The 27,333-nt window shown below is 38.3% G+C and overlaps 1 protein-coding gene across 1 annotated transcript in view; it reads left to right on the plus strand.

The window, feature by feature from the left end:
- The first annotated feature begins 6,755 nt into the window (after positions 1-6,755).
- The window catches only part of Ar (androgen receptor), a 160,897-nt gene continuing 140,319 nt past the window's right edge, over positions 6,756-27,333 (plus strand). Inside the window, exon 1 of the mRNA XM_034485525.2 lies at positions 6,756-8,443. Coding sequence (XP_034341416.1) covers positions 6,885-8,443 — 1,559 coding nt within the window. The 5' untranslated portion in view covers positions 6,756-6,884. The remainder of the gene's footprint in view (positions 8,444-27,333) is intronic.

Raw genomic sequence — 27,333 nt, forward strand, 5'->3', positions numbered from 1 at the left:
AATAGTTGTTAGAATCACAAACTATTGCAACAATTAGTAAAGTCAGTGTGGAGAATTTTCAAGAAACTAAAGAATATCTTCCATGTGTTCCAACCAAACAAATCCTTGCTATAAGCCCAAAGGACTCAATATCTTACTCCACAAATATTTGGTCAACCATGTTCATTGATGCTATCTAAATTCACAATAGTTAGAACATAGAAACTACCTACATATCCTTCAATATCCTGATGAATAGATAATGAAAATGTCGATTGCATACACAATGAAACCCCATTTAACTGTAAAGAAAAATGAAATCATATAATTTTCAGGTAGATGGATGGACCTAGAAAAGGTTATATTAAGTGATATAACCAAAATCCAGAAAGACAAATGATGCATGCACTCTTATATATGGATCTTAGCTCTTAATTTTCAGATGTGAGTACATAAATTGTAATATCCCCAGAAATCAGAAATGGATCATCATGGTGGCGGTGTCAGAAGTAGCTCTAGAGCAGTGCTTCTCGACCTTCCTGATGCTGCGATCCTTTAATACAGTTCCTTGTGTGTGTTGTAGTGACCCCCAAACATAACATTATTTCATTGCTACTTCATAACTGTAGTTTTGTTACTGATATGAATAATAATGTAATTTTGGAGGGATAGAGATTTGTCAAAGGGGTTATGACCCACAGATTGAAAATCACTACTTTAGAGAGCAGGAAATTAGTAAACCTTAAAAATAGCTCTCATAGTATCTGAAGATGCTCTCCAAGGGAGGAAAGCAACCAACAATCCTTCTACTCTGTAATGATTGTGAACCATAACAAAGACCAGAATGGAAAGAGCATCTTTTTGCTGCAATAGTGACACTTATATTTTGGGGGTAGCCAACATCTATCCAATTTGTCTTCAAATGCACTCAGTAGGAAAAAAAAACCTTATGCCTTGTACTTTAAATCTTGTCAACTATTCAGATAAAACAGATTACAACTGATCATGGGCTGTTCAGTACTAAGTAATGTTGTCTTCCACATGACTCCTACACCCAAAGCTCAAGGAGCATCATGAAAGAGGAGATGGAAAGATTGTAAAAGCCCAGGAACCAGGAAGTATGTTTCAATAAAACTGTACACATGACACTTAACAATATTGTCACTTAAACAAGATCTGTAGAATGGCAGTATGGATGGAGAAAATTTTACAAGGCCCCACCTCTAGATGAGGAACTATAGACAGATAATAACTGCTGAGAGAGGGAAAATCAGATTTTCCCAGGGACAAGCTGGATAATTGATTATCCAACTCCAAGTGGTCAGTCTTAAACAAATATGTGTGTTTGTGTATATATATATATATATATATATATATATATATATATATTATAAATATATTTATTAATATATATCAGCAACATTAATGTAGTCGCCTGTGGCCACAGATTAACTGGGTTCACCTGAAAGGAAGGCTGGGAATGAAAGGGGGACAGAGGGTGAGAAGAGATGAAGACAAGACAAAGAACATAATAGAAGATTGATCAAGAAGCAGCACTCATGACACTTCAACACTACGGTTTCCTAGAAATGACTGAGACAACTACAACACTAGTGAACATCCTAACATGAAAGAGAAATTTCAGGGGGTCCCACCCCTTGACAAACAGCTACAGACACCTAGCAACTACTGGGGGGAGGGGAATTAATCTTCCACAGAGATAAGCCTTCTGATTACCCAATACCAAGTAATCTGAAAGTCACATGATATAGACTATTTCAGGTTATATTTACTTATTTAAGAACATTTTATCGTGTGTGTATGTATGTATGTATGTATGTATGTAAAACAATCGTAATTAAAGAAAGAGGCCATGGATTTAAAAGTGAGCAAAGGAATTTGGAAGAAGGAAAGGAGAGAAGTTATATAATTATATTTTAATTAAAATAAAAACTAAATAAATGAAGCATACAAAAATATAAAATATTATGCATAGCTATTCATTGAATAAATGCAAATTTGGGAAGAATCCTTCATTCACCTGACTAAAAGGTTATTATTGAAAAGAAGGATATTATTAAATACATTAGCCATATCAAATATTGGTGAAATATTGAAATGCAAATTGTTGTAATTATTTCAGAGTAGCTTGGCCTTTTCTTATAAAAGTAAACATATGCCTGTCCTGTAACTCACCCAATCAATGTCTGAGTATTATTTTATATAAGAGAAGTTAACGCATATGCCAAGATAAAGATTTCTGTGTTAATGTTCATAGTATCTTTATTGGTAATATGCCCATCCTGAAAGAATATACGTATCTGTGAACAAGTGAGTAGCTAAATACATTGATACAGGAACACAATGGAGAACTACTTAGCAATAAAGAAATAATTATATAGTAATCCATATAAAATTTTAGATAGATTTCAAAACATGATGTTTAGTGAAAGATATAAGAAAAAATTACATATTTTATTATTTCATTGCCATAAATTCTGAGGTGAAAAGGCAAACTAATTTGTACTGACAGAAAAATCATCAGCTGCCTGAGTGGGAGTGTAGGAGGGATGGGGAGACATAAAAATAAGCACAAAAGAATCCCTTCACATACATCAGTTTTGTATCTTGAATAAAGATACAATTATCTGTAGATGCATGTATGAATAACAATTTCCAAAACTTAACAATTTGTACAGCTTTAGATGTGTGTGATTTGTTGCGTGTAAATTCTGTCTTTATAAAGCTACTTATAATCTATTTGCCTGATCAGTGCCTGATTAGTGGATCAAAAGTTGTCCAGGCAGAAAACGAGAGTGTCTTGAACTGTATTGGAAGCAGCCAGATTAAGAGAAGTAAACAGATTTGTGGAATATTTCAAAATATACTCATAAGAGTAAGTAAATGTTCATCATTTTCCAAAGGTTAACTTTTTTAGTTTTCTAGAGCAAAAGCTAGGGAAGATTCCATTCTGAAACCCCCCTGCATTTGTAGAGAAACTTACTATGAACTCAAATGACCTGGGAGAACACCATGGATTCTATTCAACTGCTAAAAATATTTCAAGGGGGAAAAAAGAGTAGGAGGAATCAAAAGAAAAACATTGTGTACATACTAATTTCTATCACGTTCTTCAGCAGTTATCTCTTGACTATGAAAGCTAAGTAGGAAAAGCAGATTTGAGATGAGCATAAGAGTATAAAGTTCAAATATTGTATATGCCCATAGAGGGATCACAGTAGTCAATCTTCCCCAGCATGATATAATTTGTGAGAGTTTGTTTCACTTTAGAAGTTAAAAAAAAATGGAGAAGACAGCTCAATCAGGAAAGGTCTCAGTAGCAAGCCTGAGGGCTTGAGCTTGAGCCCCAGCACACACATAAATAAAAAGGCAGGGAAAAACACACTGCACACTTTTAACCCCAACGTTGCAGAGGCAGAGACAAGTAGATCTCTGAGACTCACTGGCCCACCAGCCTACCCTGCATGATGAATTCTAGGCCAGCGAAAGACCCTGTAAAAAAGAAACGGGTTGTGACTGAGGAATGACCTCCACGCTACCACAGTAGTCTTTTGGCCTTCGTGTTGGGGTGTGTGTGTGTGTATGTGTGTGTGTGTGTGTGTGTGTGTGTGTGTGTGTGTGTGTTTCTCTGTGTAAAGAGAGATCCTTCCAACTTTTAGAATTCTTCCTTATCCACAAATTGTTTGTGTACATTGGATCTGTTTTCATTGTCACTTCAGCCTTCTGAGGAGAGGTATTTTTAGCTTCAATTTTCTGTAAAGGAGGATATCTGTAAAGACAACTTTGATGCCATGGAAGCAACTTAACCTATTAAACTAAACTTAAACTATTTCCTCAAGTGTTTGAATTTTTATTTTGCTTTCATCTATGGAAAGGTGAATTATTTCTCCTGTTCATTTTTTTTCTGGGCCCCCCTCTCTTTGACCTTCCTTCTTTCCCTTTGCCATTGCTTATTCACTGCGATTAGTGCTTTCTTTCACTGTTGGTCTATAGGAAAACAGCTCTCCTGGCCCTGAGACACATATGCATTCTATTCTACCTCCTTCCCTCCTCATTCATTTCCCTTGGACTAAAGTCATTCAAAAGTTTTGGTAGATGTGAGGTTGGAATGACTGTTCAAATAAGGTCTTCAAAGTATCTGGGCATTTCAGCACACTACACTAAAATATTAAAAATTGCCCATTTTACAGTTTAGCAGCTTTTGAATAACTTTACTTTTTTTTTTTTTTTGACCCTAAGGAGTGATTTGTGAAACTAAGAAAAACACAATACAATATGCACAATAAGGCCTCAGCTGCTATACTCACAGAAGGTGATTTTTCACCTGGGCAGGTGGAGGTACTCTCAGGTCATTTTGTTAGAAAAGATTACTTTATGCTGTTTTCCAAGAATTGTGGAACTGACGAGAGCGCAGCTAATATAGAAAAAAAAAAAAAAAAAAAAAAAAAAAAACCCGGAAAGTTTATGTTCTGCTAATATGGGGATACAACAATGCCCTTGCTTCACTTTTTATCTGTGAAACCGAGTTGATCATTCATCTTCTTTTCCCCTTGAGGTTTCAGTTAACTCCTTCCATCAAGGTAAACTCTCAGTACAATGGATAAAGCTTTCTCCCCTCACTGGAGAAGGCTGTAAATGTGGAAATGTCTGATGTGATTGCATAGTCCACCAACCCCAGAATTTGAGAAGTTGACTCAGAAGGATCACAAGTTCAAGGTTTGTCTGGGGGTATAAAACAAATTCTTGTCTCAAAAGAAAATGACCCCCTTCCTCCCAAAAAACAAATAAGAACATCATGAGTCTCACAAAACAAACTCACTTGTGTGCCTGCTGGGGCAGATCCAGAGGTATAAAGCCATTTACAAGTGATGGTGTCTATAGCATATTTCTCTAAGGACATTTTCTGTATAGGTCTAGCCTCCACTTTTCTATTGCTCACTTGTCTCTATAGGTGGGAGTATCCTACATCATTTTCATTCACTCCCACCTGTCCATCAAAAGAAAGACCAGCCCTCTGAGATTCCTCTACCAAAGGTAAGAGTTTTCAAGTGCAAACAATTTGGACATCTAAAGGCTTCTATACAAACAATGCTTTGGACAAAATCAAAGCTTCATGAATGCATGACAAATGTTTTTGACATTTATGTTTGCACACTTGTCTGAGTGATTTTTGCCTTTGTGAGTCTGGAGAAATAAAATGTGTAAGTTACAGGTAATTCCCAACAGAAAGAAGGGCGGGAAATAAGGTAGAAATGACCACTGGCTTCTTGGGCCCAAAATTCCCAGAGCAAATAAATGGCTTGGTGCCAGGAATTCCCATCTACCCTACTGGAGGATCTCAAAGGTTTCAGAGTTGCTTTGGCTGCAGCTTGTTCTTTAATCTCTTGGGACTCTCCCTTCTGCTTGTCCTGGTGGGCCCTGGGTGGGGGGATACCTAAGAGCAATTGGTAGCCGGTACTTCTAATGCTCCTTCCTCCCTCTCCTACCTCCAAGAGTCTGTTTTGGGATTGGGTTCAGGAATGAAATCTGGCCTGTACTTCTGGAGAGCCGGTAGAATTGTCTGTTAAAAATCGCTCCAAGTTAAAGCTTCTGCTTTGGAGCCTAAAGCCCGGTTCCGAAAAACAAGTGGCATTTGGGGGAAGAAGGGTCTTCAGAGGCTACAGCGAGTCATTCCAGCCTTCAACCATACTAAGCCAGCCTGTACTACGTTCTCTAAAGCCACCCTGCGCTAGCTTACGGTGAGGGGAGGGGAGAAAAGGAAAGGGGAGGGGAAGGGAGGGGAGAGAGAAAGGAGGTGGGAAGGCAGGGAGGACGGCCCGCGGGGGCGGGACCGACTCACAAACTGTTGCATTTGCTTTCCACCTCCCAGCGCCCCCTCGGAGATCCCTAGGAGCCAGCCTGCTGGGAGAACCAGAGGGTCCGGAGCAAACCTGGAGGGGAAAAGACTGAGCTAGCCACTCCAGAGCCATACAGAACCTTAAGGGACACAGCACTGCCAGCCCCAGCCCAGCGACAGCCAACGCCTGTTGCAGAGCGTCGGCTTCGAAGCCGCCGCCCAGGAGCTGCCCTTTCCTCTTCGGTGAAGTTTCTAAAAGCTGCGGGAGACTCGAAGGAAGCGAGGAAAGTGTCCGGTAGGACTACGGCTGCCTTTGTCCTCCTCCCCTCTACCCCTACCCCCCTCCCGGGTCCCCTCTCCAGGAGCTGACTAGGCAGGCTTCCTGGCCAACCCTCTCCCCTACACCCCCAGCTCTGCCAGCCAGTTTGCACAGAGGTAACTCCCTTTGGCTGAAAGCAGACAAGCTTGTTGCACATTGCAAGGAAGGCTTTTGGGAGCCCAGAGACTGAGGAGCAACAGCACGCCCTGGAGAGTCCCTGATTCCAGGTTCTCCCCTGCACCTCCTCCTGCCTGTCCCTCACCCTGTGTGTGTGTGTGGAGCTAGAAATGAAAAGATGAAAAGGCAGTCAGGGCTTCAGTAGTTGAAAGCAAAACAAAAGCTAAAAGAAAACAAAAAGAAAATAGCTCAATTCTTATTTGCACCTGCTTCGGTGGACATTGAATTTGGATTTGGCAGAGGATTTTCCTTTTCTCTCTTCAAGCTTTGAGCATCTTTTAATCTGTTCAAGTATTTAGGGACAAACTGTGAAACTAGCAGGGCAGATCCTGTCTAGCGCGTGCCTTCCTTTACAGGAGACTTTGAGGCTATTTGGGCGTCTTTCCCCCCCCTCCCCCCCCCCCCCCCAGGCTGCAAGTTTTCTTCCTTGGAGCTTCCCGCAGGTGGGCAGCTAGCTGCAGATACTACATCATCAGTCAGTAGAACTCTTCAGAGCAAGAGAAGAGGAGGCAGGATAAGGGAATTCTGTGGAAGCTACAGACAAGCTCAAGGATGGAGGTGCAGTTAGGGCTGGGAAGGGTCTACCCACGGCCCCCGTCCAAGACCTATCGAGGAGCGTTCCAGAATCTGTTCCAGAGCGTGCGAGAAGCGATCCAGAACCCGGGCCCCAGGCACCCTGAGGCCGCTAGCATAGCACCTCCCGGCGCCTGTTTACAGCAGCGGCAGGAGACTAGCCCCCGGCGGCGACGGCGGCAGCAGCATACTGAGGATGGCTCTCCTCAAGCCCACATCAGAGGCCCCACAGGCTACCTGGCCCTGGAGGAGGAACAGCAGCCTTCACAGCAGCAGTCAGCCTCCGAGGGCCACCCTGAGAGCCGCTGCCTCCCCGAGCCTGGGGTGGCCACGGCTCCTGGCAAGGGGCTGCCGCAGCAGCCACCAGCTCCTCCAGATCAGGATGACTCAGCTGCCCCATCCACGTTGTCCCTTCTGGGCCCCACTTTCCCAGGCTTAAGCAGCTGCTCCGCTGACATTAAAGATATCCTGAGCGAGGCCGGCACCATGCAACTTCTTCAGCAGCAGCAGCAGCAACAGCAGCAGCAACAGCAGCAGCAGCAACAGCAGCAGGAGGTAATATCCGAAGGCAGCAGCAGCGGCGCGAGAGCAAGGGAGGCCACTGGGGCTCCCTCTTCCTCTAAAGATAGTTACCTAGGGGGCAATTCGACCATATCTGACAGTGCCAAGGAGTTGTGTAAAGCAGTGTCTGTGTCCATGGGATTGGGTGTGGAAGCACTGGAACATCTGAGTCCAGGGGAACAGCTTCGGGGAGACTGCATGTACGCGTCGCTCCTGGGAGGTCCACCCGCGGTGCGTCCCACTCCTTGTGCGCCGCTGGCCGAATGCAAAGGTCTTCCCCTGGACGAAGGCCCGGGAAAAGGCACTGAAGAGACTGTTGAGTATTCCTCTTTCAAGGGAGGTTACGCCAAAGGGTTGGAAGGTGAGAGCCTGGGCTGCTCTGGCAGCAGTGAAGCAGGTAGCTCTGGGACACTTGAGATCCCGTCCTCTCTGTCTCTGTATAAGTCTGGAGCAGTAGACGAGGCAGCAGCATACCAGAATCGGGACTACTACAACTTTCCACTGGCTCTGTCCGGGCCGCCGCACCCCCCGCCCCCTACCCATCCACACGCCCGCATCAAGCTGGAGAACCCGTTGGACTACGGCAGCGCCTGGACTGCGGCGGCAGCGCAATGCCGCTATGGGGACTTGGCTAGCCTACATGGAGGGAGTGTAGCCGGACCCGGACCCAGCACTGGATCGCCCCCAGCCACCGCCTCTTCTTCCTGGCATACTCTCTTCACAGCCGAAGAAGGCCAATTATATGGGCCAGGAGGCGGGGGCGGCAGTAGCAGCCCAAGCGATGCTGGGCCTGTAGCCCCCTATGGCTACGCTCGGCCCCCTCAGGGGCTGGCAAACCAGGAGGGTGACTTTTCTGCCTCCGAAGTGTGGTATCCTGGTGGAGTTGTGAACAGAGTACCCTATCCCAGTCCCAGTTGTGTCAAAAGTGAAATGGGACCTTGGATGGAGAACTACTCCGGACCTTATGGGGACATGCGGTAAGTTTATCCTAAAAATGCCTCCTTTTGACCAAGGGCACAGAGTAGCAGCTTGCATTTTGTGGGACCTAGGGACTCCCGCCCAAAAGAATATTCGGAGGGATCCTAAAACAGCTCAGTCCATTTCTATAGGAAGGTCTGCCCTACATCTGGAGCCCTCCTGGGGACTGTCCTCTTGTGAAATGCTCCACCTAAGCCCAGGGAATCTTTGCTGCGTTCCGGGGTGCTAATACGTCCTCTTCGAGATCCCCCCCCCCAGTTCCCCTAGCCTTCTAAACTCCTCCATTAAGATCTTTCTGAGTCCTATGGGTTCCAAACTTAAATCCAATTGCATGGGCCATTTTCAGAATGTCTCCCGTAAGCTCTTCACTGTTTTTCCTTCTCCTTCCCTCAAAGTCCTGGAAACACGATCCGAAATGTGGGGAGTTTCTTGTCTATGGGTATGTTGGTGAGCACCATTCAGCCTGTGAAGTGAATGGTCTTGGCATAACAAAAGGGAATAAAAACAAAAACCTGATTTCGGCCCCGCATCCTTCAAAGAGAGATAATAGTATTCTCAATCGGAGAAAGAAAAGCCGCATCTGGTTGCTGAGGGGCTCCGGGGTGAAGGAGTGCAGTTTTATTTCCCAGGAAGAAACCAGTGACTTGCTCTCCGGTTAGAGGTCAGGCTTGAGAATTCAACAAGACACATTTAGAGCAGGTAGATGGGGTTACTTTCGTGGTAAACACCGGGCAAAGTTTGCTCTCACGTATTTCTCAGCATTGGCTGATTGTTGGGAGTAATTTTGTGGGCCAGTTTTCTCTTGAAAAGTGTTTACTTTTTGGAGATTAGAACACATCACAAAGTCTCTATTTGGGGCTTGCACTAGACCTGTAAAGAAAAGAAATGTACTGTAAATGAATAATTTGAACAGGTTTGAGTTTGACTCACAAGTGTTGCAAACAAAACAAAACAAAACTGTAAAGCATGTCCTGCTGGTTGAGTATGCTCAGAAATTTATACTGGGGAGGGGGGAATAAGGCACCACATTATATTTTTCATGTTAAGAACACACTTATAGTTTAAAACTTGAGTTGCTCGTGCTAACAAATTGAGTAAGAACTGTCAGTGACCTATGAACCACAGTGTTGCCTCACAGTTCGAATTAGGACAAGAGAAAAGTGGCGGGCAATTTTGCCTTATTAAAAGTATTTACCACTGCTTCTTGAGCCTCTTAGAGACTAGTTGAAACATTTTCTCCACTAAGTTAAGATAATCGCTTCATCTGATAAGATGGAGTATTGACTGAGTAATTAATGGTTGATTTTTCCTGAGGTGTTCATGTTTCTCTATGGATTTATGTCTATGTCTCAAGTGTTTCTCTTTCATTTGTGATGTTCCCCAAATGTCTTTGTGAGATGTACCATAATTTTTGGTGACTTAATTCTAACAATTTGTATTCTTTTATTGTTCTTGGTTGTTAGGACAGTGTCCAAAAATGAAAAAGGGAGGATAGGTTTTCATGAAATACACTTTTTTTGAGTTGTTGAAGAAACAGTTTATTGTAGTTTATATTCTATTTGGTTTTTAAGGTTTGTCTTACAGGATTTTCAAGGATTCATTTGATAGCATTAAATCTTTTCCAGTTAAGTTAGAGTGTTTATTTTTGTGATGGGTTTTACTGTGGGATAAAAGGTCTTTATTTTATGAGAATAGATTTACTCAGTATGGTTAATTTTTTCTAGGGCTGTCAACTAGAGAACGGAGTCTCTCTTTTACTACAAACTTTTCCTTCGGGGCGGGAATGTCTAAAGTGCTTCCTAGTGCACCTATCTTCTGGCTATCCCACCCCATCTTGCTCACTTAACAAGGACGGAAAGTAGTAGTTCTCAGTGTTGGTTTTAGAAGATGCGTTTTTGAAAATACAGTGTGACTTTCTACCAAGTGAATTTAAATACTTTCTAGCATTTATATAGTGAGCATTCTGATGTTATCTCAGTTCTTAATGGGAGGGGTCCCTTCGATATTAGAATGATCATTATACTTTGAAGCGTCATTGACACTCTAAATTTTTTCCTGAGAATATGGCTAGAGTCAATGAAGTTCCTGTCTAAGTGAGATGACGGTTTCCATTTCTAGGATTTAGAAAATCATTTTCTTGCAAATTAATTAATTGATCTCATTAGAATGCAACCAAAATTTTAAATGGAAATAGTTTCTGACTTTTCTTTTGTTTCCTAGTACTTCACAAGCATAATTGGATGAAAAGCAAAGACTTTTTAAAGGCAAGTCCAGAGCTCATTCCCTCTGGATGTCATGCATTGTATGCTGATTTTGAGTTTTATAACTGAAAATTTTGGAAGCTTCTCATAACTTTTGTCAATTGTTTGTGACCAGAAACATTAGTTATATAAGGGAGAAAGTTTTCTAGCTTCAGGAACTGCGGCAGTAATTCGGTGTCAGACATCAGCAACATTTCTACTGAGAAGGCAGAAGCTGAAGATCTTCCGAAACTTTTTTTTTACTTAGTTTAGCATATGTTTTTAACAGAAGGAAAAATAAAACTAATGGGTTTTGTTTGTAAGCCTGATGATATTTTATGGAGCTGTTTTCTCTTGGAGATCAAACAAGACTACAACTTTGCAGCACAAAACTGTGGTAAACATGGATTCTTACAAATTAGAACCCTAGAGAACTCAGAAAACTTTGAGTTGGGGCTTAGAGAAAATTACTCAGATGCAGAGTGGAAATTAATATTTTGTGCGTGTTTGTTCCAGCATACATAAGAGGCATTATTTTAGTGACATTGGCAAGTTCTGCCTTTTATTTTATCTTTTCTAGGTACGGTGTTTTTATCAATTCTCATGTCATCTCCACTCTCTTTCCTGGTTACCAAGCAGTTTTCTCCAACTATCATATAAGGAGTAGTTTGCATGTTTTATAAAGCAAAATTTGGCTTTCTGACCAAGGGATGATTTCTACTCTCCTCTGTAGTTCGTAAACATATAGTGAGTTCTTCCTGAGTCTCCGTCACCTGAACCTGATACCAAATTTTGGCCAAGTCAGTTGTAAGTAGTCACAAGATGTAGCCATGGCAAGACCCTCTTATGTAGAGTAGCTCTCTCAGCTTAGTATCATCAGTTGAAAACATTTTCTGTGCCATTTATAACTTTCCAGTTGTTAGTTTGTGGTGCTTTCCCGGCATTGTTAATTTTACCTCATCAGAGGACTGATACATGGAAATAATATGTTGAACTTGCTGACACATTTGATTGTTTTTTGTTAATTATTTTTCTTCACTGTTCTAATTTTCTCATCTGGTTTACATATATACTTTTAAAACAGAGAATTCTTTCATCTCCTGATTTGTACACATACAATGGTCACTCTTTGGGGTATCCTGTGAGTTGAATATGGACTTATTATTATTATTTTATTATTACTACTACTACTACATCTACTACATATGGTGATACAGAGACCATTAATTTTAATTGGAGTTTGGTTTAAGCAAGGAGCAGGATGCAGACTAGGAGGGACAAAGCAAGAGGCTTGATTCACAATAACATCTGAACTCATGATACTGAAAAAAAATAGTGATAATAAAAAGAAACAAAAGTGACATTTTTTAGTGTTGGTAAGGGAATGAGAAGAAAATCTTTCCCCAACCCCCAACTACTCTATCTTCTCTTTGTCTGCAGCTTCCTCAAATCCTGCCTATGCTTGGTTTTCTTTTATTCCATGCCTTCTGTGCCTTTGACATTGAAATATAGACTCTTCTTTCTACTCCATGGGATTGTTTTTCCTTCATTATACCTGTGGCATGCCCCTAAAGATTCTTTTTAATGAAAATCTGGCAACTAACAGATCAGATGAGCACAGCACCTCTCTTAAGACTAGACAGCAGGAGGGAACTATAAAATGAACAGCCACATAGGAGAACATTTTACCTTGAGGTTAGAGCCAGGTTCAACAGTTGCTGAGGAAATTGTGAGAGATAGCTTATGCAACTTGAAGATTTAGTGAAATATTTTGTCATCCCCACTGCAGGTGTGGGTGTGTATGTATGTGTCTCTGTCTGTGTGTCTGTCAGCATATATCATGCAGAACTGGAGTTTGAACCCAGGGCCCTCTGCACTGAGCTATCTACACAGCCTATCTTAATCTCTGTCCTTTTCCCTCTGATGACCCTACTGATAACCTTCTCTCAGACACTGAAGATAATTATACTCTCAGTTTCTCAAAAGCTCTGTCTGGATCTGTATCTATTCATCTATTCTGTATGTCTAGGTCAGCTTTAGTCTTCACATGAGGGTGCTCAAGCTACATGCAAATGCTTATTGGTAAACAAAGAAAATAGTAAAGAAATTATTTTACTTCAGTATCTGTTGTCAGCAGTTCATGGAGTTCTGTAATATTCATGTATACTGAGTTATACGTATCCTAAGCATAACATTGACTTTTAAATAATGACTTGTGAAATACCATGCAATTAATGCTATTTGATGTCCTTCATGATATATAACAAAATATGTACATATTTATGCATACATAGTAATTTCCAGTTTATTCATTAATAGTCAAATATCTTCAAGTAGGCCACAAAGGTACTTAATGTTATGTTAACTTCCTTGCTATTGGTCATAATATTAAAACACTGCATTTTGTATACTTGTTGATCATTTGGGGAAACTTCTCTGAAGCAGAACATAAAGCTTCTGGAAGCTTCTCTCCTAATTTTAATGTTTTAGATTGTTACTCAGTAAGAGCTACATTTAGTGTCTGCCTCACAGAGCTGGGGGGGACACAAATTATGGTTTGCGAACTCAGGAATGATGCTGCTTTTCTCTCACACACTGATTGCTGCCAATCTGCCAGACACTTCAGGGTTGGAAATGGCTCACTCATAAATTTATAGCACTGAAGTGCTGTTGGTCAGTAGAGAATGTTCCCAATTTAGATCATGTTGTGTCAGAGTTGTATTTCATTAGCAATAGCCTAATTGAGACATAATTCACAATCCATACAATTCATCTATGTAAAGTGCATATTTCAGTTCTGAGTTATGTATCTACTATCACAGTCAATTTTAGAACATTTTACTCATTCAGTCAAAAACCTATGTGCTTGGTAGCAGTCACCTCTCTACCACTCTCAACTCTGATGTACCATTAATTTGCTCTTAGTCTCTATGGATTTACTCAGTCTGCCATTTCATCTAAATAAACACAACCATGCAACACTAGTTCTATTGTGACTAAGTTCTTTCATAAAATGTTTCCTAGATTTGTTCATGTTAAATCACATAGTTAGTGCTTCATTATTTTTTTCACAAGTGAATATGTCTTATTTTGTATATTATGCCACGTTTTCTCAGTTTATGAAAATTATGGTTGTCACCATTGTTTGAACATTACTAATAATATTGCCACAAACATTCAGGCACACTTAAGCAACTTTTAATTTGTGTATATTATTGTATGTGTATGAGTGTTTTGCCTGCATGCATGAATGTGTACTACATTCATGCTTGGTGTATCTGATTCTCTAGATGTGAAATTATGGATGGTTGTGAGCCTCCATATGGGTGTTGGAAACCAAACCAGTGCCATTTGAAAAAGTAACAAGTGCTCTTAAGCACAAATCTATCTTTTAAATGTTTTGGTTAAATAATAAGTAACAGAAGTGTTATATCATATAGTACCTATATGTTTAATTTTACATGGATATGCCAATCAGTTTTCAAAAGTGTCTTTTTGTGAGCCACTTGATGTAGGTGCTGAAACAGGGTCCTCTGAAAGAATAACAAGTGCTTTTTACCAACCCATTATTATCATTATCATCATCATCATCATCACCACCACCACCACCATCATCATCATTATCATTGTTGTTACTATTGATCTGTACTGAGTGTGAAGTGCTAGCTCATTGTCATTTTAATTGTGTACTTTTCTAATCTCTAATAATGTTCAATATATTTTCTTGCATTTTGCGTATTAGTTTTTTGACAAAAAAACTATGCATATTCTTTGCTCATGTTTAGTTTGGTTGCCATTTTGAAGTTGAGTTACAAGTCTTTTAAAATATGTTTTAATAAATATCCTTTAATGGATTGAGTTTTGAATATTTATAATTTTTTTGGCAGTATCCACTGAGGGAAAACATTTTTTAATTAATGTGATAGAATTCAGGAGGTTTTTTTCAATGTTCAATGTTCAATATTCAATATGTTCAATGTTTCAGATTGAGAGGCTTTCCTTAATTCTAAAACAAAAAGATATGTACCTGTGTTTCTTCCTGTAAGTTTCCCAGGTTTTGCTACTTAGATTTTTGTTGTTGATCATCTTTGATTTAATGTTTGTATATGTTGTGAAGTAGAGATCCTGGTCGTATTTCTGTGCCTGTACATATCTAGTTATCATTGTTGAACTTTTTTCCCATTCGACGGTCTCAGAATTCTTTGTACAAATACATTAACCATGTATATGAGGTATTTTTGACATTCAACTATATTTGCTGATCTATATATCTTTACTCATCCTATTTCTACATTGTTTAACTTGTGTAATTTTTCTTAAGTTTCTTTATTCAACGTTAACACTCCAGCCATATTAATTACTAGTCTCTTCTACAGTTTCTTGACTATGTCATTGCATTTGTTGAGAATATATTTGATGTCTTTGACTGGAGAAGTCTGCAGTAATATAAGTAATGAATTAAATGAAGGATAATTAATGACTCAGAGTGTGGTGTGAGATTCAAGGAACATATCTAGTATGGCAGTCAGAACAAGAGTAATTCTCTTGCTCTCAAGGTTTCAGTTGATACAGAGGCTTATTTTGAGCTTCCAAATAATGAGGTTCCATCCTCCCTTCATGGAATGAAGAGATAAACACAGGTGAAACAATTCAAGGAAATATAATAAGATAATATTATATATTAGTATAATAATAAGAGAAATATAATAAGGTCACTATTATAGCACTAACAATATTTTGCTGGCTGGTTAATGTTGATTTAAATGTAGGAATTTTGATTGTTTTACTGTCTTTGAAGATTATATAGTACCCTCAGATTCTATGAAAGCTCCCCAGGGAGACTTCAGATCAGTTCTATCTCATTTCCTTCAAGGCCTGTGTCCAAAGTGTGTGGTGTCTTCAGTAATAAGCTCTTACCTTAAGGTTCATGGAGGCAACCGAGGGCAGTAATGATAATCTATATTGCTTTGAGAGTCTCTTGGATTTCCATAAGGAATTACTCAAAGGGAAAATAACCTTGAGTATTTGTTATTCAATCTATGGTTCTTGAGGTGAGCATTATCTATATATCTATAGAATCTGCATCTACATGTTAATATTTATTCATATATTTATTTTTAAGTAAGCTGATAAAACAATGTTTCGCTACATCTTTTTTCAAATATCTGTAGTGTATACTTCTTCCTCTATAGTAGCCTTCCTCCCTGTTCCCCAGTTAAAGTACCCATACTCATTTTTTCTCACTTTCCCCTTTCATAGTACTCCTGTGCGCTCTCTCTCTCTCTCTCTCTCTCTCTCTCTCTCTCTCTCTCTCTCTCAGCAGTACTCAACCCATGGGTTGTGACTCCTTTGGGGGTGGTGCTAACAACCATTTTGTAGGAGTTGCCTAAGACCATCAAAAACACAAATGTTTACATTATGGTTCATAACATAAGCAAAATTACAGTTATGAAGCAGCAATGAAAACAGTTTTGTGATTGGGGGTCACCACAACATGAGGAACTGTATGAAAGGTCACAGGATTAAGAAGGTTCAGAATAACTACTTTAGAGCATTTCCTACCTCCTCAGAAAATGGTCGCTTTTTACTTTCCTGGCTTCTAGGGTTACTTTAGAATACATACTCAAATTTAAAGATTCAGAGTTAAGATTCAATTTCTAATTCCTTCTATAAAGGCAGTATTACTCTAGTATCAAAACCAGGTAAAGATACATCAACAACAACAAAAAATTAAAGGTCAATTTCCTTGATGAACATAAACTCAAAAATCCTCATTAAAGTACCTACAAAACTGAATTTAGGCATATAACAAAAATCCAACATATCTTCATTATAAAAGTCCTAGAGAGAGTCCTGGAAGAAGATTACCTCAACAGCCAACATCATTATAATTAGAAAATGACTTAAAAACTATCACATTAAAAATAGGAACTAGATAGGGTTTTTCTACCACACCCACTCCTCTTCCACACAGCGCTTGAAGCACCAGCTAGAGAAATAAGAGTCTAGAAAAAAAATTTAAACAATATAAATAGGAAATGAACAAGATAGATTTTCCATATTTAGAGATGATGAGGTATAAATAAGAAGTGCCAGAAATTCTACCAGAAAGCTTCTAGAAAATGAACATTCTGCCTAGCCAATTTACACATTTAACACAATCCACATCAAAATTCCATGACTTTCTTTACAAAAATAGAAAACAAACACACAAAAATCAAACACATATAAAAGCATGCACACACACACACACACACACACAAACACACACACACAAACACGCTGAGATAGAAGAAAAAAAACCACTGGATATCTAAATCAATCCTGAATAAAATGAACAAGACTGAAGTGATTACAATACCAGATTTCAAGCAATACAATAAATTTTACCTTGTTCAAATAGTATGTTAAGACTATTATAATAATGTTCACAAGTATATTCAGAAAGTTTAGGTAATATGCAGTCAAATGAGGCACACAGAGATTTCAGTTTCACTCTTCTTTCAGTATATTTTTTTCAACTAGTATTTTTTGAACATTTACCACATGCCTAGTTCTATATCATCAATGAAAATGCATTGAAGAATCCAACGTTGGAAATGACAGTGTCATGGCGGGGGGAGACATGGAGAATATGACAAAAGAACAAGTGTCATGGAGGCTAGATTAGCAGAGTGAATAGGAGAGATACTAAAGTGTGAAGTCACAGTTTATATTTGTTGGTTAGCTTAGGCCTTACTGAGAATGAAATACTTGAGAAGAGACCTGAAAGAAATGAAGAACTGAACAACGTAGCCATACAAGATTAAATAATTCCAGGCATCGGGAGCCTAAAGAAGGGGCACACTGGGTGTGACAAAAGACAGAGGCCTATATGACTACTTTGCCTAAGTGAGGAGTGATAGAACACAGCATCAGAGTTAAAGTGGACCTCCTATATATTCTTTATTAATTCAGAGTTTATTCTGAGAACGTAAAGAAAATAGCACAGTATTTTAGTAGAACTCCTTTTCATAGCATCTGTTACTTTCAGATACATGATACATCTGTTTGGCAACTTTTATCTGTGAAGAAGGGACTACAGAGTAAATGGGGAGCAGGGAGATGAAGCTGCTCCAAGTTTCAAAAGGAAGATGATAGTTCAGAGTGAGGTAGCGAAAGGAGTGAAAAATGGCTGGATTGGGATGTTTTAATGAAAGAGTCAGTAGCATTTATTGACAGCTGGTATAGTCATGGGGAAAAAAGAAAGGAGACAAGCATGACTGGCAAAATGTTAGCTTGAACAACTGGAAAAACACATCACCATTTACAGAATGACAAAAAGTATATGTAGAAAAAGTATAGGACATAGGAATCAAATGTTTAATAAAATTTGTGCCTTCCAGTGAGCTTCTTAGCTCATTCAGGTTTCATGTAGAGATTTCAAGTTTCCTCTTCTTCAGGGAGATTAAAAATAATCTTACAGGTTATTTCTTAAGAGAAAGGGCAAGCTTTTTCTTCTTTTCCAAACATTAAGACAAGTAATTAAATTAAATAATAGGAAACCATGCAGCTTGATAGCTACACCCAAAAGAGCGAATATGTTTTTAATATAATACCAACATTATAGTTCAGTTTTGATAAGCTTGGATTTTAAATCAAAGTTGAAATCTACAGGAAATGTGAACAGAAATTGCCTTAAATACTAAACTATCGGAGTTCATAGAATTTGGGCAGTCATCTTTTCTAGCTATCTTACTTTATGGATGAGGTGCCTGGGGCCAAGGTCACATAGCAAGTTATTGTCTGCATCTAGTCAGAAACTATTCTGAAGGTAAACTGTATTATTTTCTTAGAAAACTCTACATTGAAAACTCAATTTTCATAACAAATAATTATAACTATAGCAATAATAGCAAGAGCACATATTGTTTATTGCTTGTAAACCTTTGACATTTGTATGGGTTAATAAATTTAATTTTTACACCAACTTACAGAAAATAGGTTCTTGCCTACCTGTCAAAGGGGTAGGGAGTGATTGGATCTGTGTGTTCCCCAGAAAGTTTGGCTTCTATGTTTAAGATTTTTTTTAACCTCTGAGTACTTCTAGTTCTGCCCAATATGCACATCAGTGTGGGGTTATCTACTAGAATATGAAAAACCTACCCATGGCTATGGCCTCAAAGAAAAATGGCTCTCTCTTCTCTAACAGCTATCAACTGACTGAAGCAACTCAGTCAAGGTGTTAACCTCTGTACTATACCAGAAGTTTCATGAATTACCTAACTGGTTCCCTTTGCCATCGCAAAAGACAGGTGACTTCAGTGGTTTTGTTATGCACTTCTGTTATATAATCTACTGCTGTACATAAGGCAGCTCAGTGGCCTGGATATTAGTGTAGGGATTTGGGGATGGAAGGGGATTATAAAGAGTGGATAATTTATGGTAGGGATTAGAAAACACGAAGCTAGGAAGTATAGAAAAGACCTCAGAAATGCTTTAAAGTGAGCTACCAACTTGTACAATTGAATGGCTGCTTAAATAGGACTGCTTAAAAGTAACAAAGTGAAAAGTGGCCATTTCATGTGATTCATAATAATCCTATGACATACATGCATATTCTCATGTTACGGACGAAGAAACAGCCACACAGCAGTTGATTAATACATTCAAGTTGACTGAACATATAAACAAACAAGCTTGTTTATAATTCTCTATGCCTATGCAAAGAAGTGCTACTCATATTACAGAATTTTTTACTCTAAAATATTATATCTGAACTTCAAACATTAAACATTTTTCATTCAAGCCAGTTTCCTGTGTAAGAGCTCTGACAAAGGAAGATATCTAAAATAATATCATAAGCAAGAGTCAAACCTTGAACTTGAAATGCCTAGTTGCTAGTACCCTTTCTAGTCTATCCCTCTGGCTCCCTTTTCACCATTCTTTGTCACCCTCTAGACCTCTTTCTGTCTGTCCCAGTTGCTAGTAAAAGCACAAACAAATTACTCCATGAACAAGATTAGACAGAGAGGTAGTTGAGTGAGCAGAACTCAACCCAATTTAGAGAGTGATAAAGTGAAATAAATCTTAAGACAAGATTGTAGATTATGTGATTAATATTAAATAAGAAGGGAAATTGAGTAGTACTTACTCAATGTTATCTCCATTTAGGTCCAAATTGCTTGCACAGAATCCTTTGCATCATGAACATGGGTGTCACATAGTATTTTTTTTTTTTTAGTGCTGCAAATGTGCCTTGCTCAGTGTTTTCTTTGAAAGGTGGCATCATCTTTTTACTCATGCAAATGATAACCACTTAGCTATATCTTTTGAAATTTGGCAGTAATGAATGCCTGACTGAAAGTGTCTTTCCAAACTTGCCATATTGTGTCACAGCTCTGAAGCATTTTCTAACCTCTAATTAGATGAAGAAAGCACATAAACTCAGGGTTGACAGTAAAGATGCAAACATTTTGTATTCAATATTTGGATGTTAAAAGGTCTCTAAAACGTGTTATATGTCTATTTCCCTTTTATCTTTGCTTAAAACACCAAGATTAGCCACTTGTAGTCTGTCGGAGTTTCCAATTGTTCATATGAAATCTGCCTGATCAGCCTTTTAAATAAAAAGAACCAAGTTAGACTGAGATATTTTTCTTAGCAATTATCTAATAATAGAACAAAAATCTTAGCCATGCTCCTGTTTTTAGATGGTATGTTGTTTGCTTTAGATGCTTGCTGAACCTCAATGAGGTACTAGGCTGACTCAAAGTATTTCAGGTCAGATGTAGAAATGAACAGAGTGGTCTCTTTGAGGAATCGTTCCCCTTCCAGGTTCAGCATTTTCCATCAGTGATGACCTCAGAGTTTCTGGGAAAAGACAAAACTAAGATTTTCAGAACTATGGTGCTAAAAAGAAATGTTTCCCTAAGCACTGTTGGTCATTCCATCTTCCCAAATTCAACTCCTTATCACGTCTACTCTTTTGTGAGGTGACCTCAAGTTTCTTAACTCCCACGCTCTTTGCTGTACTTTCCTTCACACTGTATCCTTGCCACAAAACAGTACAAAACTTTATTTAAAATATATTTTAGAATCTTATTTTAAATATCCCTGAGACTGTAAGCTAATTCCTTGACAATTGGAGCCTTGTGTGATTTATTTACCTATTCTCAGTATTTGTCACAAAGAAGCTTTGCTGAATAATTTTAATGTAAAATAATTTTAATGCAGGATTAAAATTTCAGCTCCTTGGGTTAGGGTAATAGAGTACTTGCCTAGCTTTGGCAAAACAATAGGTTCAATCTCAGTGGTACACATCTACTACCCAACCCACACACAAAATCAGGTCCTCTCCAGTTGTTTGGAAGTTCAATTCCAAATTTGTTTAAATATAATATTCAGGTCTCTGGCTCATTTTCCCAGGGCTTTTTTTTTTTTTAAATCTAGCCAAATGGATCTAGTCACTGTCACTTTTAAGCCATCCTCACTCCTTAGTTCTTTGAACTTATTGTTTTTCCTGTTATCTCTTTGGCCTTGAAAGCTATCCCAATTTCAATAATGTCTACCCTTCTAATCATCACTCCAATAACAGCTTCTTACAAGAGAAATTTTCTCATTCCCCAACCTAAGAAAAAGTGATTTTTGATACGATACAGTTGAAACAAGTTTGCTGTAGTTTTCTTATCTATAAACCAGGGCTAGGGCTAGAAATGTCTAGCTTGTAAGATTTTGAGAAGAAATATTCAGATGACAGAAAGAATGCTTGATACAAGTCAAGAATCAATGTATGCTTACCACTTTATTCCTTATTAATCAATATATGTAATAATTAGCTCTTCAAATTATAATAATTTACATGCATACAAGTAATTTTAATGCATATATTCTTTTAAAACTTCTCCTTTAGAAAAAAGATTGCTTCCGCAATATTTGTTTATAAAATTGCCAAAATGCATAACTTAGACTGTGGTATGTAATGGATAGTCCATGTGTATTAGGTGATTCTGAGTTAATAGCACTGACTGCCACAAACAACTCGTGGGGTCAGAAGTTCCCTTTCTAGAAGTTTATCACTTGGAATAATAAAAAAAATTGCCTTGCTTTTATAAGTTCTAATACTTGCAGTATGTTATTCAACCACGCCATTTATGTGACATTAAACATGGAGGAGCTAAGATTCCATGTAAAATATGGCAAGGAAGGCAGTGAGCAGTGGACCATTCCCTATATGCATTTAAACGATTACGTTCAATGTTCTATCTGCAGTACCACAAAGGGAAAATACAATGAGGACAGGTTATATTTTAGTAAAAGAGAAAAGTTGCCCACTAGAATCAGGTATGTTTTACCTATTCTAAACAGTGTGTCTACGTATGTGTTCATTGAATTACTGTTAATATTTCCCATGAAAATTCAGCTTTCTACTTTGGGAGTGAAGACCTAACAATATTGGATACTGCCTGACAAAGGATAGGAGAAAGTGAAAAATTGTTCCTTCTCCAGCTGGTACTTATGATTTTCAGTTTGCCCAGGGACTCTTGAACTGCTTCGGTCACTTAAGTTATTTACTTGACTCTTATACACATTTGAATTTGCCAACCTAGATAGATCAATGAAATGGGCAAATCATAAGAGCCATTCTTCATTTTTAAGAGCTTTTGTTCCTTGTGTAGGAGAAGCTAAAGAAAAGTACAAGGAACGTTATAAAGCATATCAGACAAGACTTTTAATTCTGACACAATAATTTACCAGTGGTACAACCTCAAGGAAGTAACTTATCTTTAATCAAGTTCTTTACCTATGGAATACTTTCCTTAAGGCTTTATTGTAAGGTCTAAATAGAGCATCTTAACCAAAGAGCATCACACTTAAGTAAGCGATAAAATATTAATTCCCTTTTTATTCATCACACCCTGTGTGGCTATTGGCATAAGAGCATAAGTAGTAAATTCACCTCACTGAAGATATTCAGAAAAAGGCAGAATCTACTTGAAATCATGTGAGGTACAGATTTGGATTTAAAACCCATAATGTTCACAATTACCTCCCAACCACTGTAAACCTTCTAGGTGAGTTCAAAATGTCCATCTAGATGATTTTAGTGGGACCCCATGAAGTTAGGGACTTCCAAAAGTAACAAAGGAGCTGAAAGCCCTTGAGTAAGAAACCAGGGTCAAGGCTAAAGTAAATGTATTGGCTGGCATACTTTGGGATAAATCTTGACTGTTACCAGCTATGAGTTTTGAGTAACTTCATTCATCCAAGTTTATTTTCTTACTAATCTTTTTCTCTCATTGTTTGTTTGTGTGTGTGTGTGTGTATGTGAAAGTAAAATAATAAGTAAAAAACATTTAGCCTAGTGTCCGACTCATAATAAAAGCTTGATATATATACAATACCATAGCACCTATCATCATCATCATCATCATTTTTAGCACTGTTGTTATTATCATCATTATCACCATCATCATCATCATCATCACCACCACCACCACCACCATAACTTGAAGGGAATAGGCTTTTCTCAGGCTATTTCTTCCTGGTTTTCTATTATACAACACTTCTAAAGTGCCTTGGCTGCACTCTAAGTGTGAGGTCATTGAAGATAACAGGGAACCTGATTTGCTTTGGTAATTCAAGTTATTAAGTTACTTTCTTCAGTCCAGCTGAAATCTTTTACTAGCTAATGCTTCAGAATACAAGACTAAGCTGGTCTAAGGAGAGACTGAGATTGAGAGGAACCTTGTCTTCAGCCAGAGGTCATGGTCCTCTACAGGGAACAGAATGACCCAGTGCAAAGTCTGGGCCCTTGGTGACTTTGGAGCCCCTACATTTCAACCAGTTCCTTCACTACACACATTGAGCCACTTTCCCCACAGAGTTACAGAGCAGGAATTTCCTGACTCCTTTTCTAGCCTAGAACCAGCCCCCTTCTCCTCCTGTGATCCACTTAACTGGCAAACAGCAGATGACATAACAAAAACAAAACATTTAGCATAGAGTGAAGAGGTTTACAGCAGTGCTGAATTTTCTTGGGAAACTCATTGTAACAAAGGATCTTCCTGTCCACTCTTGCACATCCCAAACAGATTAAAATGGTTTTTGTTAATGGCAAGCTATTTTTCAGAGCAGATCCTTGCCTGGATGTATTTAGAGATTTGCTGAGTCATTTTGAAGCAGCCTGAGTGATGCAAAAGGCAAGGACCATCCCCAAGTCCACAGATGTGGGTAAATAAGCAATGGAGTCTACTTAGTTATTGTCCATGGGGACCAATAACATGGACCTGCTTTTAGCCCCATCCCCTTCTCAATTCTAGAGAATATCTTTAAATTTCTCTTTTAAATTTTTATTCTGTTGTTTGACAGTTTCATATGTTTATCGAATGAATTTCAATAGCTTATACCCCTGTTTTCTTACTTTCAACCCCCTCCCTCTTTTGTTAGGCTCTGCTTCTCAACAAGTATGCCTCCTATTTTCATGATATTCCCTCCTTACTTTTTCTCCATCCAATCCCTGTCAAGCATTCTCCTTTACTCTCTTTGGAAACCATGGCCTCTTTTTAAAGAATTATTGATTATACACACATATAAGTACATATATACATACATGCTCCTAAATACATAAATTTGATCTGCTCAGTCTATATAACATTACTTGCAAATATATATAATCTACATTGGAGTGTCTATTAATATTATAATTGTTTAGGTCTTGTTTAGGAAGCCATGTTGTTGGGATTTTCATGGATGTTGCTTCTCTGTCACAGGCAGAAGGCACAGTACCATAGCGGACTTCCTAGCCCTCTGGCCCCTAAAATCTTTTTGTCCCTCTTTGATGATCACTGAGCCTTACATGTAAAAGCTGTGTTCTATCAGTTGGGTCTAAGAACCCCAAAATCTGATTTTGGACTGTAGTTCTCTTGTAGTGATCTGCTTCTTCTGTAAAATATTTCTTATTTTATCACATTTGAATTCTTCAGCGTATAAAACTAAGAGTGGGAGAGAGCAGGAACTTTTGTAGAGAGAGCATCCTGTCTTGAATTGTAAATTCTCTTGCTTTTATAAGTGATTGTAACATGAAAGTATTATATTCATGTGTTTTTCCAACTTTCTTTTTCAGCCTCTGGTCTCATATATTGGTATTACAGTGTGAATAGGTATACATAGATTTTATGTATATATTTTTGCATTATTCTCATTGCACTTAAAGATTAGTAGAGAAGTCAATGCCAAGTTTTAATTGGGTGTTCTTAGAGCAATTGTGTCCATTGATTTTTGTCCCATAAACCTGCAATCCTGAATTCTTTTTGGGGGGGGAGGGGAACAGTGATTGTTCTTGATATTGGACTCTTTGAACTTTATTTCATTCATCTTCATTTTCTGTTTTTGTTAAGGCATCTGTTCTCTTCTGTTACTCACCCCATGCTCTTCTCAACTTGGGACCCATCTCCTTTTCAACACATTGCTTTTCTCCCTAACTGATAACCAAACCCTCTTCACATTTCTTCCTTTGGCTCAAACCATTGCTGGTTAGTGTTCCTTCAAAGGATGTATCTTTTATGACTTTAAAATTTGATATTAAGAAGTTTTATCAGTGGCAACACCAGAATATTTCACTGAGTTCCAGGATCTAAATGAAATCAGGCAAACTAAAAGTTGTTTAGCCCTGACAGAAGATATAGTTCTCACTATGCTTTTCATGTGGATTTTAGATGAACTTTTCTTTTTTTTTCCAGAGGACCTAGTGCTGAGCTATTGGTAAAGCCAGTCAAAATGATAAATGAAGGAGGACTGGAAAATGGGAGTGAAGCCATTGGACATGTTTGTGATTGAATTATTACAATCTCTAAGAAGTATAATGTGCCTGAAAGTCCACCAAGTACTTTCAAGCACATTCTCTAGTTTTCAAAACCAGTTGAGATGTAGGCAAAGGGATCAACATATTTTTTATTCACAGATGAGAAACCTAAAACTGGGGGTAATTAAGGCATATTCGCAACACAGTGTAGACAGTGTGTGCAAGTCGGATGTGAACTGTGAACAAATATAGTAGGTCAACAGTTTTTAAGCACACTGACCAGTTTTGCTACTTTCTGTGGTTCTGGAACTAGAATAAAAATTCTAACACATGCAACATGTGCACTCTACTACTGATCTATAGTTCCAACCCTGAAGATACATTATGGAATAAATTAATGAACACAGATATAAGTTATTTGAAACTATTCTCAATTTTGAATCATTTCAATATTCAACAATGTCAACTTGATAGATAAAATTATTTTCTTCTTATTCATCAATACATTTTCTAAATGCCAGCTTTATACCAAGCCCTGTGTTTGATCCGAGGGATAGAAAAAGGAATAAAAAATTAGTTCAGGACTCAAGATCCCCCTCACTGGGGAATATCTCTCACTAATAAACATCTGAGATACTACTTGTGAAATGTCAAATGAAATAAGCGAAATTTTACATTTTATTCTTCCTAGCTAAATGAGTATGATACCCTAAAAGGGGTTGTCTTTTTATTTTGGGTACACAAGGACGAAACCTTATGAGTAACTACATTTTAATCTAATCTTGACTTCTGAAGAACAGAAGAGAAATGATTCAGCCTCTGTGAGTGCACGTGTGTAGAGGAGGGAGTCTTGAGTAAATGATACAAGATAGGAGCTGGGAGTTTGCTAGATAAGAACTAGGATGACTAGGTTGTTCTTCTAAGCTCAAATTATGTATTCACTGTGTATATATTAAGGTTAGGGGTGAGGGTAGCAAAAATTATTATATAAGTTTACTTCCTACTTTTTCTAAATAAATCATCAGTGGTAATGAAGCATAATGTTTATAACTTCAAAGCATAAATTTGCTTTGAAAATCTGGCCACCATGGCTCTCTCCACTGTGGTAAATGTTTTCTGGTCAAATATTACATTTTCTTTAGCATTTTTCTCGTTACTGTTACATGTTGTTAGATTTTAATTTTTATTTTCTTGTTTATCTTGTGCTCTGATGCTAAGTGGTTCTTATTAGTACTACTTTATGGATAAAGAATCAAACTTCACAGAGGTCAATGACTTATTCAAAGTCACACAGTGAGTACCTTAGTGGATTTGGGATTTGAATTTTGATTTCTCAATTTTTTTCCCTCTGGCCTCAATGCTATTTTCAAAATTCCAAACCACTTTAGCTTTATTTTTCAGAGGCCATTAAATCTACCCTCCATTAGCCAAACCCTCTTGCCTCCCTTCAACATAGCTCTTTTCTAGCATGTTCTTAGTAATCATCTGAAAATGTTTTACAGCCTTTCTGGGTACTGTGGTCCAGAGTCTTAATCCAGGCACTTAAGTGCCTTGGTTAACTGTAAAATGGAAAATCAAAGTCACAGCTAATTCAGGAAAAATGAGTTTGGGATGTGAATTTCCTGGGCAATGTGTCATCTCTCTCTTTTTTTTATTTCCTTAGCTTCATAAACTTACCCACAATGTTCCCTGAGGACTAGGAGTAATAAAGATGATGGAGAAATGCTTCCTTCTCCTCCATTCCAAGAGTCCATCAGCCAACTGTCACACCTCCTCCTGCTTCCCCATTCTTTGTGCAAAGATGGAGGTGGATGATAGATAAGCATCCCTTACTGCTTCAGGCTCAAGCCAGAGCTTTCTTTCTCTC

The sequence above is a fragment of the Arvicanthis niloticus genome, chromosome X, assembly GCF_011762505.2.
Source record: "Arvicanthis niloticus isolate mArvNil1 chromosome X, mArvNil1.pat.X, whole genome shotgun sequence".
Lineage (NCBI taxonomy): Eukaryota > Metazoa > Chordata > Mammalia > Rodentia > Muridae > Arvicanthis > Arvicanthis niloticus.